This window comes from Mirounga leonina, unplaced genomic scaffold, assembly GCF_011800145.1.
Source record: "Mirounga leonina isolate KUSES-001 unplaced genomic scaffold, KU_Mleo_1.0 Mir_176, whole genome shotgun sequence".
NCBI lineage: Eukaryota > Metazoa > Chordata > Mammalia > Carnivora > Phocidae > Mirounga > Mirounga leonina.
This window is the reverse complement of record NW_023270454.1, coordinates 41315560-41330464: the sequence shown is the minus strand read 5'-3', so window position 1 is coordinate 41330464 and position 14905 is coordinate 41315560. Positions and strand designations below refer to the sequence as shown.

Sequence of the window (14905 nt, the reverse complement as noted above, 5' to 3'; positions counted from 1 at the left end):
GTGTTTTGTCAATTTCAGTACAAGTCCTGCCCATGTTTTATAAGATTTATACCTAAGTTGTTTTGTTATGATTGTAAATAGTATTACATTTTTTATTTTGGTTTCCATGTGTTCATTGCTAGTATATACATAAAAGTATAATTGATTTTTGTCTATTATCTTGTATCCTGAGATCTTGCTGAACTCACTTTTCTAGAAGTTATTTTGTTGATTTCTTGGAATTTTAAAACTAATTCCTTCATTTTGTTAAAAATAATAAAAAGTTCATTTGTTCGATAAATTATTAGATTGTTTACTTTGTGCCAGATACTGTTCTAACTACTAGATATGGAGGTTACTAAGAAAATTAGGGTTTCTTGACCTCATGGAGCTTAGATTCTAGAGGAAAGAAAAGGACTGCAATTAATTAACAAGTTAATTTCACATGATGGCTAAGTACTATAAAGAAATAAACAGAATAACATAATAGTGTGGTAGATAATCTAGAACTGACCCTATGAGGAGATGACTTCTCAGCAGACTTAAATTATAGTAGCCACAGAAGAAGGTTTCAGTAAGTACAAAAGCCCAGAGACCTGAAAGAGTTTGACCTGAGGAAAAACCATAAGGCGGCCAGTGTGGCTCACATAGTAAGGAGGAGAGTGGTAAGAAAAAGACTCAAGAGCTGCTTCATGTGAAGTCTTGCAGTTAATGGTAGGCACTTGAATTTTATTCTAAATAAGATGGGAAGCACTGAAGGTTTTAAAACTAAGTTGTTAGGTAAGTGTGGTGTGCATTATTTAAATCATAAAAAATATTATCCCACCATACCATATTTCTTTCCATCTTTTTAAAATTTAAAAAATGTACATGAACATAAACTGCATGAAGTGATTATTAGCAACTATTCACAAGATGATTTATTAATCACAGCTCTTTCTAGTCTACACAATGAGTTTGCTTTTGAGTCTATAAGGAAATATAAATATCCTGGGTAAAGATAACCTCATAGTAGTGCTGTTGCAGTTGGCCAACTCTAACCACTGCCTTTGAAAATGTCTTTCCTCTTTGCCTATCACAAATATATAAACACACATACATTTTTCACCTAATAGCTATTTATTTAACCTTTCATGCTTTCATAACCTTATCTATAAATTGTAGTCACTAATGTCTACTTCCAAAGTCTGTTTTGAGAACTAAGAATAAATTATACTATATTGAGTTCCAGGCAAATAGAGGGTGTTTAATAAATGATAATTCCCTATCCTGAGCTTTTTCTCATTCACCCCCATCATTTACCTCCTATTTCCAGACCTAAGATAGTTATAAAACCATTTAATTCATAACTGGGGCCTTAGAGTAAATTTTTATACAAAATTTTAAAGCCTGTAGCAATAGCACCTATTAATTCAATGATTAGTGGCACAACACCCTTCAACAAAATCTTTCCATAGACTTTTGAAAATATTTTAAGATATTGAACAAGAACATGGTACTGTATGTAACTTTCAGTTGTGGGATAAAATCAATTATGTAAAGCCAGCCACTTTTAACTGAAATCTTATAACAATAGAAGAGCATATTGTGTACATTCTTTTTTTTACCAATGGCAAAACAGGAAAACATGCTTTGAATATTTTAGCATAAAAACCTACTAAATATTTTATTTCATGCATCTATCACTCAAGAAGTACTTTAAAAATACTGAGTCATGGTGCTTTTGGAAGCCTGACAGTATGAAACTATGTTATCCATATTATGCAGACTGAGAACAACTTGCACTATGTTCTCTCAGACATCTTATTTTACAACATTCAATTTCTCAAGACAGAATATTAACAGAAAGAAAGGTTATAATGATTTGTTAAGTTTTTAACTAACCAGTACTTTTTTCCTTCCTATTTTGGAGTAATTACTTCACTCCTGTTATTCAGCAATCTTCAATCATCTTCAAGTGGCTCCCTAGCAAACCCTCCACTAAGGCTAATTCCAAATCTCTGCTACTCCACAAATCCACAGTCCTAGCATTCATTCCTCTTAATGTTTTACTTTCTACATTATTTTTGTCTTCCAATATGGCACCATTTCCAGTAAATTCCAACTTTTCTCTGTAGTTTTACCGTCTATCTATTTGAAAAGGAAAAAGTTCCAAAGCTATTCCTGTGCTCTAGCATGATTGTCTTTTAGACCGATCAGTTGCCTTATTTCTCTTTTATCTTCAATTTCTTCCTGCAAACTCAGTCTCAAGTTTCCTCTACTCGGCTCCTTTCTCATCTAAACTGCTATTCTTACGATTACCCTAATCGACATGTTAAATATATTGGTATAATCATTTTGTAAATTGGTAAAAGCAAAACAATATTTAGCAAAGTAAAAAATGTACAATTTTGTTCATTTTTCTATTGGAAAATATACCTATCTATTCTATTTCTGTTCTATCTTAAACCATTTCTTTTAAGTTTTGTCATTATTGGAGGCCATTTATGCCTTATTTCACAACTATATTACCCAAACCTGAATGGGGCTATAATTACACAATTTTTTCCAATTTAAAGGCCTCTGATTAAAGCCTATATTCTTATTGTAAATCTTTGGAATTTAACTTGAAAGAAGTACAAGCATGATGACTGCAGCTGTTTACTGTAAACAGTCTTCAATGTCAGCATGCACACATACAGGCAAACCTCAGAGATACTGCAGGTTCAGTTCCAGACCACTGTAGTATGAAGTGAATATCACAAGAGTCAAATAAATTCTGGGGTTTCCCAAGGCATATAAAAGCTATGTTTACACAGTATTGTTGTCTGTTAAGTGTGCAAGAGCTTTATGTCTAAAAAAATACATATCTTAATTTAAAAATACTGTATTGCTAAAAGATGCTAACCATCATGTGAGCTTCCAGTGAATCATAATCACTGCTCACAGATTACCATAACAAGTAATGATTAAAAAGTTTAAAATATTACAATAACCAAAATGTGACAGAGCCACAAAATTAGCAAATGCAGTTTGAAAAGCAGCGCCAATAGACTTGCTTAACGCATGGTTGCCACAAGCCTTCAATTTATAAACCAGGATCTGCAAACCACTGTTTACTCTAGTGCGTGAAGTGCCACTAAGTGCGGAACTAAACACTGTGCAATTTTCACCTGGTTTTCTATTTTCAAAGTACTCTTTAATATGACATAGGCAAATATATACCTGTCATTCTTTCTCACCTGCCACCTTTTCCTTACTCTTCCACCATTTTTTGGACAGCTTCTAGTTTTTCAGCGTGCCCTAAAAGCTCACTAAAAGGATAGTTAGAGGCTTGTATAAAACAAATCTCTACCAATAATGACCCTCACTAAATGCACGCAGCTGCCAGTACAGTTCTTACTTTAATAACTACAACACAGGAGAAGGCACTCACATTTAGGAGCCCTAGCTCATCTCTCGATGAACGAACCAAGACCTAAACCATTTCTCCTCAATCACAGTTTTGAATTCTCTTCCTTACTTTCTCCCCGAAAGTTTTGCTCTCGTTCCCAAAACTTTCTCATTCACAAAATTTTACATAAACAGCACTTCCTCAGGCTTTCACGAGTAACCTGACCCGCACAGAACCTACAGAGGTCGGAAGGTGGGAATACTAGAGTCGTGGCCACTTCCTCAGCGTCCACTCCCGGCCGCGCCTCCCAAAAAACCGCCTGTGACTCGACACACGTTCCCCGATGACGCGAGAGTCGCCGTGCGACTCGACGGGAAGCGGCCGCACCTGCGCAGCAGCGGCGGAGAGGGGCGGGGCGGGGCGGGGCGGGGCGGGGAGGGGGTCGGAGCGCGGCTTGGAGGGTGGCCGCGAGTTGGGGAGGAGAAGGGGGAGACGGGTAGAGGTGGTTAGAGAGTTGGAGGGGCGGAGGGCCCGAGGGCCGGAGGGCGGGCCTTTCCGGAGGGACCTCCGTCCTTCACTTCCTGTTTGCGGGAACTTCTGAATCCGGGTCAAGGGGGTTCACCTCCTTATCTTCTCCGGGGCTGACCCGGCACTTTCAGTGACAGCGGCTTCTGACTCAAGCCAGGGCTGGTTTCATCTTTCGACCTGCTGAGCCCGGACGTCCACACCTGCCTCGGGACACTAAGGCGCGCTTCCTCCACCTACTGGCTGGCAGCCACGGGCCTTGAGTGACCGCCGCCGCCGGGGGTCCTCGCCATCCCCTTCGCGCTGATGCTGAGAGGGAGCGCGGGCCCGGGGCGGCGGCGGAGTGCGAGCCGCTGGCTCCCTAGGCCCGCCGCGGGCGGTGCCGGTTCCGACGCTCCCCAGGCTTGCCACCTCCCGCCCGGGCTTGGATGGGCCCCTCTGCCCGATAAATGTGGCTGCTGAGACTGCGGTGGCGGTGGTCGGTGCCGCTGCTGGTGCTGCGCTCCGAGTTCACCTTTGCCGCGGGACTCTCCTGCCCCACGTCGGGACTGTCGCCCCCCGCTCCTAACCCCCTGGCCCTGGCCTTGCAGTTTGGCGACAATGGACAAGATCCTGGAGGGCCTGGTGAGTTCTTCGCACCCCCTGCCCCTAAAGCGGGTGATTGTGAGGAAGGTGGTGGAATCGGCAGAACATTGGCTAGACGAGGCGCAGTGTGAAGCCATGTTTGACCTGACCACCCGGCTCATCCTGGAGGGCCAAGACCCCTTTCAGCGGCAGGTGGGACACCAAGTGCTGGAGGCCTATGCGCGATACCACCGACCAGAGTTCGAGTCCTTCTTCAGCAAGACGTTCGTGTTGGGCCTCCTTCAGCAGGGCTACCACTCGCTGGACAGGAAGGACGTAGCCATTCTGGACTACATTCACAACGGCCTGAAGCTGATCATGAGCTGCCCATCGGTGCTGGACCTCTTCAGCCTGCTGCAGGTGGAGGTGTTACGCATGGTGTGTGAGAGGCCGGAGCCGCAGCTCTGTGCCCGATTGAGCGACCTCCTGACCGACTTCGTGCAGTGCATCCCCAAGGGGAAATTGTCGATCACCTTCTGTCAACAGCTTGTTCGAACGATAGGCCATTTCCAGTGCGTATCCACCCAGGAGAAGGAGCTGCGGGAATATGTCTCTCAGGTGACAAAAGTGAGTAACTTGCTGCAGAACATCTGGAAGGCCGAGCCCTCCACACTCCTGCCTTCCCTGCAAGAAGTTTTTGCAAGCATTTCTTCCACAGGTAAGTGTCATTATATTCCAGGAAAATCTCTCTTGGAAATTCAGTGTGTCTCTTAGACACACATCATCTTTGCTTCTCTGCCCTGAAAACATTCTTAATGGAGAACAAGTCTTAATACCCTCATCCAAAGTTTAATTCCCATCCACTTCTGTATTTAGGCTGTCCCTTTGTACCTTTGGGAAAAAAAGAAAGTAGTGTTCCTATTCTAAATGTTGAAAACATTAAGGTCTAAGACCTTTGGCACTAAGTAAGTTGCTTAATTACCCAGCCTCTGCTGAAGTTTTGGAATGCTTTGAGAATGATAGCTACTAAATAAAGCTTCTATTCATTAGTGACTAATGATAGCATAATGATGTTTACCATATTATTATTGTACTGTGACTCTGTCATCTTGGCATTATAAGTTTTTCCCCTGTTTTTTAATTTTCCCACTTTTTTATTCCTGGGCTGTGTGGTTTATTACTGGATTATCACAGTTAACTATGTAGTTTTTGAATACTGACGTTTTTTTCTACAATAGTGTACAGGCAGAGAGGGTACAGGTAGAATGAGGGAAAGGAAAGAGTATGAGGACTTAAATAGGTGTTTTTGTACTCAGTGTATAGCCCATGAACTACATCCTTAGAAAGTGGGAAGGAGTCAAGTGATAATTGGCAAGAAAATACTTTCTCACCAGGAATTTTACCTTGCATTTACATTCCTTGTTTGGACTTGGAGCTTTCAGCTCTGTAAATTGTGAAACAATAGACCCAAAACTGTGTTCGCTTCCTCTCTACTTGGTACAACCATTCTCCTTTTCTATTGTTTGAAATTGAACTTGTGAAAGAGGTGTCTTTTATCTTGGGAACCAGAAATAAGAATAGAGTTTTAACAAGCTCCATGTATTCTGATGAATTAAATGTGTTTAGGAAAGAATTACCAACTATATATTTGCAGTATCTGAATTGTTTTAATTTTTTAATTGTAATTTTTCTTGTATTGCCTGTGTTGCTAGAACTGTTAGATTTCCCCAGAACTTTTTCAACAGTGGCAGTAAAGGTGCTTGCCTTGAATTGGCTTAATTATTATATAGTTTAAGCAAAGTCCCCTCAAAATTCACCTTAATTTTTTACTTCTTTAAGAGATTTTTTTAAATCTTCCTTAGAGCAATGTAATGACTACTGTAATTATAATAGTTACAAGTTACTTTGTCTAAAGTGGGAATTTAAATGATACTTTGAATTTTTCTGACTGCTGACTTACAAATGAATATTTTAACACAACAGTGACTTAATATTAATAATGCAGGAAAATAAAGTAACTTATGAACTAAATATGGTGTAGTGAACAGTAGTTTTTATATTGCAGTAGTTCTCTCTATAATGAGCAATCATTGCTACTCACCCTTCATCTCTCATCTCTGTAATTTAACATTCCTTGTATGTTAGAGTCTACCCATGTGGTAGAGCCTAACAACTGCTTCCTGAGTAACACCTTTGCCGCAAGTACATTTTTTTTTTTTTTAAATTGTTGTTTCTCTCTAAATACTTCACTTGAACCTCCTTGCCATATTCCTTTTTCTTTTTAATTAAAAAAATAGATACATCATTTGAACCTTCTGTAGCATTGGCAAGCCTTGTGCAGCATATTCCTCTTCAGATGATTACAGTTCTCATCAGGAGCCTAACTACGGATCCAAATGTAAAAGATGCAAGTATGACCCAAGCTCTTTGCAGGTACTTCTTCATGACACTGTAGATGGTGGTGTAGATTTGGGAGGAGGAGATATTTTGTTGTATTTTGTGGGTGATGAAAAACTTAGATAGTTTAAAACTGAAATCATAGAATGAAATACATATTCTCCAAACTAATTGGAATGAATTATTTACCTTACTATATAGGTTTGACAGGCCTCCCGGTAATTCAAAGTCCATTTTCAGTTCAGCTTTTTTAATTCCAAAAATATACATGTGTATACACTTACTGTACAGTAAGGAGTTGGTTGGATTATCAATATGTTTTACTAATTTCCTTACTCATTATGGTTTCCTGCAACCTGTTTCTTCTCCCTGGGTTTTTTAGTTTTTGTTTTTTTAAGCTAAGTACATACTTCTACTTTCTCTTTCAATCAGAATCTCTGGATAATACACTCTACCTTTGTCTGTTTAAATATGTTTTTTCTTCCTTATTCTTAAGTAGATGATTTGGTAAGATGCAGAATTCTAATTTGATAGTCATTTTCTTTGCGTTTTGAAAATAATACTGCATTGTCTTCTGGCATTTATTGTTGCTGATACGGAGTCTGCTGTCAATCCAATTGTCATTCCTTTGTGAGTAGTTAGGCTTTTTCTGGTACTGTTTATGTCTCTTTCTTCTTGATGTCTTTCAGTTTATTCTTATATTTCTAGGTGTAAACTTAATCTTTATCCTCAGCATTTTCATGCTTTTATTAATTCATTTGTTCATTTATTCAAAACGTGTTTACTGGACACTTACTTACCATGAGTGCTAGGCAGTGTTTCAAAACCTTGAACAAATGGATAAAAAAATCTGTCTTCATGAACTTGCTTTCTAGATGGAGAGGAAGACAGTAAATTAGTAACGTATAAGATGTATCCTGATTTCAGAGATGTCAAAATGTGGAAATATACAGTCACTTGATATTCTAGTTTAATTGGCATGACTTTTCCTTCCTTAGTGTACATAAACTAATTATACAACCTAAAATTGATTTTGTTTTAGATTTTATTAAATATGATAATTAAAACTATAATTTAGTATTTGAATAGTGATGAGTGTTTTGGAAAAAAAGTAGATAGGAAGGACATAAAGTATGAGGGAGTGGTTTGCAATTTTAAATAAGATGGGTTAGGAAGGCCTCAATGAGAACATGAAGATGAAGTAAAGACATAAAAGAAATGAGGGAGCAAAGCCTGTGGAGACCTAAGGGGAAGAACATCAATATTGTCTTACAACTCACTAATTTTTTCTTCAAAGGTACCCATTTGTAGAGCTTATTCTAGCTATTGAGTTTCTTTATTTCAATGACTCTATTTTTCTAATTGAGCTTTTCCTCTCTTCCTATTTTTGTTTCACATCTGCCTGGGTTTTTTTGTAATTTTTTTCTACAGTGTGCACGCACATGTATGTGTATATATGTGGCACATCTAAATAAAATACAAGGATTTGGAACAAAATGGTTTCTGTGTACCTGTTATAAAATTGCAGTCATGACATATAAACTTAAGTATTTATGTTGGATTTTCCAAAAGCTACATGTATAAATTTTACTATCTGTAACACAAACTTTGGGGACTTGGATTTTTTCCACCTTTTCCCCCTTTTTATGTAGTGTTTGAAAAGACCCTTCTCTTCTAGCTTTCCTTCTTTTTTCCTTGTGGTCTTAAATTTAACTGAATCAATTTAGCTGTAAATATTACTTTCAGTTTCTTGTTGCTCATTCTCTCAAAGTTCCACAGATCTATATAAATACTGTTCCTGCTATATGGCCTCTATCTCTACTACTTTCAATTTATGGTTATCTCCTTGCCATATTTAGTGTTCTGTATTTTTGTTTTCATCTTCTTGATAGCTTTGTATTCATAGTTCTTAAAATTCTAGAAATCCTGTGACACCATGCTGTTAGGATTTTCTTCATATTGTCTGTTCTTTTTATTTTTCCTTTTCCCTTTAATTCTTACCACTTTTTCAATTCTCTTATATATGTGGTTGATTTCCAAGTCTTTATGTAAAGTTCTCATTGTTCATTTACTTTTAATTTTAAGAAACGCTCTTATCAGGGCACCTGGGTGGCTTAGTCAGTTGAGCCTCCGACTCTTGATCTCAGCTTAGGTTTTCATCTTAGGGTTGTGAGTTCAAGCCCCACATTGGGCTCCACGCTGGGCGTGGAGCCTATTAAAAAAAAGAAAGAAAGGGCACCTGGGTGGCTCAGTCCGTTAAGCGTCTGCCTTCGCTCAGGTCATGATCTCAGGGTCCTGGGATCAAGCCCTGCATCAGGCTCCCTGCTCGGCGGGGAGCCTGCTTCTCCCTCTGCCTCTGCTGCTCCCCCTACTTGTGCTCTTTCTCTCTCTAATAAATAAATAAAAATCTTTTGAAAAAAAGAAAGACTCATATCCCATCCGTCTCTCCATAATGAAATTCCTTCTATGTCCTATTTAGCAGTAACACTACTTTATCAGTGTGACCTCAACAGCACTAAAATTTCTTTCTCTTTGAGATGAATATATCATAAATTATGTTGTCCTTAAGCAAAATAGGAATTCAAAGAATTACATATTTCATAGCTGAAAGTGAAATTAGAAATCAGTTTGTCCGTCACCTTCAATGCCTAGGTAATAATATCTAACATTTTTCATTACATGCCATAAGTCATTGCAGCAGAGTCTTCTAGTTGGTCTTTTTGCCAGCGTGACTTATACTTCTCTCTCTTCTCTAAGTCACCCTGATCTATTCAATTTTCCCTTCTGATCAACAAACTGCAGTGACTTCCACCCCTTACTAAATCAGGTGCAAATTCCAATTCTTGGTATTTAGCACTCTTCGTCTTAATTTTTCAACCTTTTCAAAACAGCCATGGTATCCAACTTCTGAATTTGTTTTGTTTTTAAAATATATTTGGTAATTAATTTTTACCTATTTGTTTCTAAGGGAAGTTGTGATCCAGTTTTTGTATTGCATTTCTAATTTATCCTGCATGATCCTATTTAACCCATAGTCTATCTGGAGTAATTATTCTTATATTGCAAATGTAACTGAACAGGATAGCAGTGTTTATTTTTATCATACTCCCACCTTCTACTTCCCCATAGTCTATATTTCCCCACACATAGCACTTACCATACTTGAACTGTTATTTTCTGTAATCCAAAGAAATGCAAATACCGTACCAGAAACAGATAAATAACATTAAAGTATGAAATTGGCCAGATGTAACTGAAATAATAAGGAATGGGGTACACAAGCACCTTCTAAAAGAGAATGCTGATCCTCAACTCCAGTTTTCTTGTTGCCACAAAGAAATTTGAATTCAGGGGTGCCTGGGTGGCTCAGTCAGTTAAGCAGCTGCCTTCGGCTCAGGTCATGATCCCGGAACAAGGTAAACTGAGGCTGGATCTAGCCATGAAGGTGCCATCTAAAAGTAAAAATTGATTTTATTCTGTACAAATTAAGAATAAATCTATTTTTTTGTCTTTTATAATATTGCCAATTTTAATGTTAAGATTTTCAAGTTGCATTTTTTTTGCAACTTGAATGGTTTCATTTATTCAACAAATTTGAACTCCTTCTCAGTGCCAAGCACTATGCTAAGTACTGGGGATCCACAGATTAAAGATTAAAAAAAACAACAACAAGAAGATCACTGCTTTTAAGCTCATGGTCTAATGGAGGAAAGAAGATTTCAAAGTACATAAATTACAACTATAGTTAAATGTTCTTTAAATAGTAAGAAATCAACTCAGTATATCAGGGTTAAGTGTCCTTAAAATTCATGTAGTAACCAATACATGGTGGACAAGATTAGTGTAGTTAACCATAAAAATAACTCATCCTACAATGCCTGTGCCTGAAAGGATTTGGACATATATATGCAAGTCCAATCAAATTGAAGCAGAACTGGAATATAACTAAAGTGTAGCTAAAAGCATTGCATTTATACACTAGCAGAGCTTAGTTCAAACACCAGTACTTCTGTTTATTAATTGTGTAACTATTGACAAATTTCCTAACTTTTCTTACCAATTTGAAAGCAGAAATTGTAACTATTATGTTTTCAGCACTTAACAGAATAACTGTTATGTAATAGGCACTCAAATATTTGTTGAGTGAATGGCTTCTAATTCATGTTACTTCTGACTTGAAGTTTCTTTAGGATGGTCAGGAGATTACGTACATATGGGATAAGGTAAAGAGTGAAGGCTTTTGAGATGGGAAGCTAGAAATGGCGAGGAGAGGAAAAAGCTGATTGGGTGACTAGGTATAATGATTAGATATAATGAAGCTGATTGGGTGTTTAGATATAATGAAGATTAGGTATAATGGTCAAGTGGAATTTTCTACTCTGCTCTTAGATCTGAGCTAAGGGAGTTCTGGCCCAGGGCCCCATGTTCTGGAGAGCCAGTTTCTTTCTGCTCTGGAGGTACCATTCCCCACAGGGCAGAGTTCACAGAGCCAAGGACATGTGCTCACATACAGTTCTTCTCTCTGAACCACATCTTTTTTTGTGTGCATATTTGTACTAAAAAAATACAAAATGTGTCCTAACATGATTTTTTTAAACAAGAACAGTTTTTAAAAGACTTATTGTCACTTTTTTTCTTCTTTAACTGAACAATATCTCAGATCTTTCCGTGTTAGATCCTCACGGATAGATTCATATAGATCCATCTCATTCTTTAAAACTCTACATGATGTTCCATAGTATATTTAGCCATTCCCTTATTGATGGACATTTAGATTGTTTGCATTTTTCCATATCCTAGATACAGTACTACAGTGAACTTACTCTTTATACACAAATGCAAGTGTCTCTCTACTCCCTGTATGTAGAGTGGCTACAAACTTTTATGAAAATCAGCTTAACAACAGTTAGAATATGTGGAACAGCTGTCAGAGGCTATTTTAATGATTTGTAACCATCATTATTTGAAGAAGATGGCCAGAAAAACAAGAAGGAAAATAAAATATGTGTAGGCAACATAAGGAACATACAGATAACTTGTAATTAACATAAGCATGTGGACTTTGGGCCACTCTGGTTCCATCTGATGGAACATTTTAATCTTAAGAGCAAAAACTTTAAAAAAAGATAACACTCTAGTGTTAATTAGATAGTTATAGCATAGTTATTGTGAAAATAACTGTATCAATTTTGAACATGCCCATTTTTTTAACATGTTAGTTGCTCTTTTGGGCAGTGCTTTTGTACTTAGTATTTATGTTTGACATTTTGTTCAATTATTTATTTATTTATTGCCACATATGTTGATATTTGGTAGAAAAGAGGCATTCACAATGAGTATTTCCAGTGTCATATATTAACTCATGTAGTCTTCAAATCAACCCTGTAAAATAAACATGTTTATCTGTAATCTACAGATAAGGAAACTGAGACACAGAGTTTAAGTAACTTACATAGGTATTAGGGCCCCCCAACTAATAAATGGTAAGTTGAGATTTTGAAACCAGATCACTCTGATTTTTTTTTTTTTTTTTTTTTAAGATTTTATTTATTATTTGACAGAGAGAGAATGAGAGAGAGAGAGCACATGAGAGGGGGGAGGGTCAGAGGGAGAAGCAGACTCCCCGCCGAGCAGGGAGCCCGATGCGGGACTCGATCCCGGGACTCCAGGATCATGACCTGAGCCGAAGGCAGTCGCTCAACCGACTGAGCCACCCAGGCGCCCAGAGATCACTCTGATTTTAAAAACCTTTTTTTTTTCTCACTACTATTTCTTATTGTGTAATCCCCAAAACTGGATTATTGGATCAAATACTATGAACATTTGACCCAAATGCTTTCCAAAAGGGTTGTACCGCTCTTCATTGTGATTGATATTTAACATTAAGGACAGTCTCCATCACATCCCATATTACTTTGTCTTTATTTCCATTAAACTGAGTTGATATTCAAGAAGAACACTCACTAATTCAGTATGAGGCCATTTAGTGTATTTACACATTCAGTGCCCTTTATCTATGTAAAGCTTCCTTTCTTGTCTTGGTATAGTAGGATAATGAAAGGGATGAAAAGACCTGTTTCACAACTCAAAATAGTCATTTTTAACAGTGCATTTCATATTTAGACTGCAATCACCAGAAAGGAGAAATTTTGTTTCCATGTATCTTAGCCCAATAGCTACATTTGAACTGTTCTTCTTTCAGTAAATTTGCCTTATAAATTCTAGATAGCACTGTATAGAATCAACTTAAAACTGCATTTATGTGAAATGACACTTTATCAGAAATTCTTTTTATTGAAATATGTAAGAAACTGTCAGCTTACAAGATTGGAAACTCCTTGATTACAAGCATCTTTATACTCATTTCTGCATCTTGAACAGTGCTTTTCACAAGCAAGCTCAGTAAATATTGAGTCACAAAAGAAGGGGTTATCTACTGTAACTCTTGTTATTCCTAACTAAAAGACGTTGAAAATATTTTCACGACTGATAGTTTTGTTTTTAAATTTTCAGAATGATTGACTGGCTATCCTGGCCATTGGCTCAGCATGTGGATACATGGGTGATTGCACTCCTAAAAGGACTGGCAGCTGTCCAGAAGTTTACTATTTTGATAGATGTTACTTTACTGAAAATAGAACTGGTAAGTGGGAGTATATAAATCTCTTAGAATGAATGGTCTCAATCTTTTAATCTTTGGGTAGTCCCTTATAAAGCATGTTGAATATGTTCTTGTTTTTGGTTTGGTTTTGAATCATAATTTTGAAATAGAAATTAAGAATGGTATTTAAGTATAGGTAATTAAAATAATTTTGCTGTTTTCGAGTATCTGATATGAAAACCTATTCCTCCCATTATCTCTTAAATCCCACTAATCAAGCTTTTACCACCATTAGTCTACCAAAACTATCTTTGACACCAGTGCTTTCCCGTATTGCTAACCTCAGGAGTTATTGCTCCGGCCTCCTCTTATTTGACCTATAAGCAGCATTTGACACACTTGATCACTCCCTCTTGAAACACTTGCCTCACTTAGTTTTTGTCCTAGTTCTCTTGGCTTTTGTCCTAGTTTACTGGCACCTCAGTCTCCCATAATGGATCTTTCTAACTTTAGAGTGCTTTAGAGTTTCATTTTTGAGCCATTTTCTTCTCAGTCCATTCTCACAGCATATGTGTCCCATGGTTTTAAATAATGTTTCTAAGTTAATGACTGCCAGGTATATATTTCTTGTTCATTATTTTCCCATTAACTCCATAATCATGTATCCAAGTGTCTATACTTGAATCTCAAATTCAACTTATCCACGATCTAATTTCTGATTTTTCCCTCCCAGACCTGGTCTTCCCCATCCTAAATAGCGACTCCATCCTACTCTCCCAGGACAAAACCTGAAAGCTATCATTCTTTCTTTCCATTCTCTCTCAGCCCTTATCCTACAAATCCTATCAACTCCACCTTTAAAATGTCCAGAATCCTACCACTTTTAACCAGCTTCATCAATACCACCGTGGTCCAAAGCCCTCATCATCCCTTGCTGTACAGATTGCAGTAGTCTCCCTGCTCCTGCCCTTGGGCCCCTACAGGTGTCACACAAGACCTACATGATCTAGCCCACTGCTGCTTCTCTCCTCGAGTCTCCCACTATTATTGCCTCAGTCTCTGTACTTTGCTTACACTGCTCTCTTTGCTCTGTCTTTAGTACACCAGGCTGGAGACCTCAGGGCCTTTGTAGTGCTTGGCCTTTGCCTTGCTTATTATGCTCTTCTCCCAGGTATCTGCAGGCTTACTTTCATTTCCTTCAGTTTTTTATAGTCAGATGTCACCTTTTAAATGACACATTTTTTTAATACCCTAATAAAATAACAGACCCCTTTGCTACTCAACAGTCCCTATTCTTCATACCCTGTTTTCATAGTACTTATCTCCATGTTACATTTTATTGTCTACCCACCCCGGAGACAGTAAGCCCTATCAAATTAGAAATTTTTTTTAATCCACTGTTGTATCCTCAGTACCTAGAACAATGCCAAGCAATAGTAGGTACTCAATCAATGTTTGTTGAATGA

General features: G+C 37.7%; 1 protein-coding gene across 3 annotated transcripts in view; it reads left to right on the top strand.

The window, feature by feature from the left end:
- Positions 1-3845: 3845 nt before the first annotated feature.
- Positions 3846-14905, top strand: part of USP38 (ubiquitin specific peptidase 38) — a 32621-nt gene continuing 21561 nt past the window's right edge. For all 3 annotated transcript variants that reach the window (XM_035023006.1, XM_035023007.1, XM_035023005.1), the window contains exons 1-3: positions 3846-5159; positions 6739-6874; positions 13352-13481. In XM_035023006.1, the coding sequence (XP_034878897.1) occupies positions 4478-5159; positions 6739-6874; positions 13352-13481 (948 nt within the window). In that variant the 5' untranslated portion in view covers positions 3846-4477. The remainder of the gene's footprint in view (positions 5160-6738; positions 6875-13351; positions 13482-14905) is intronic.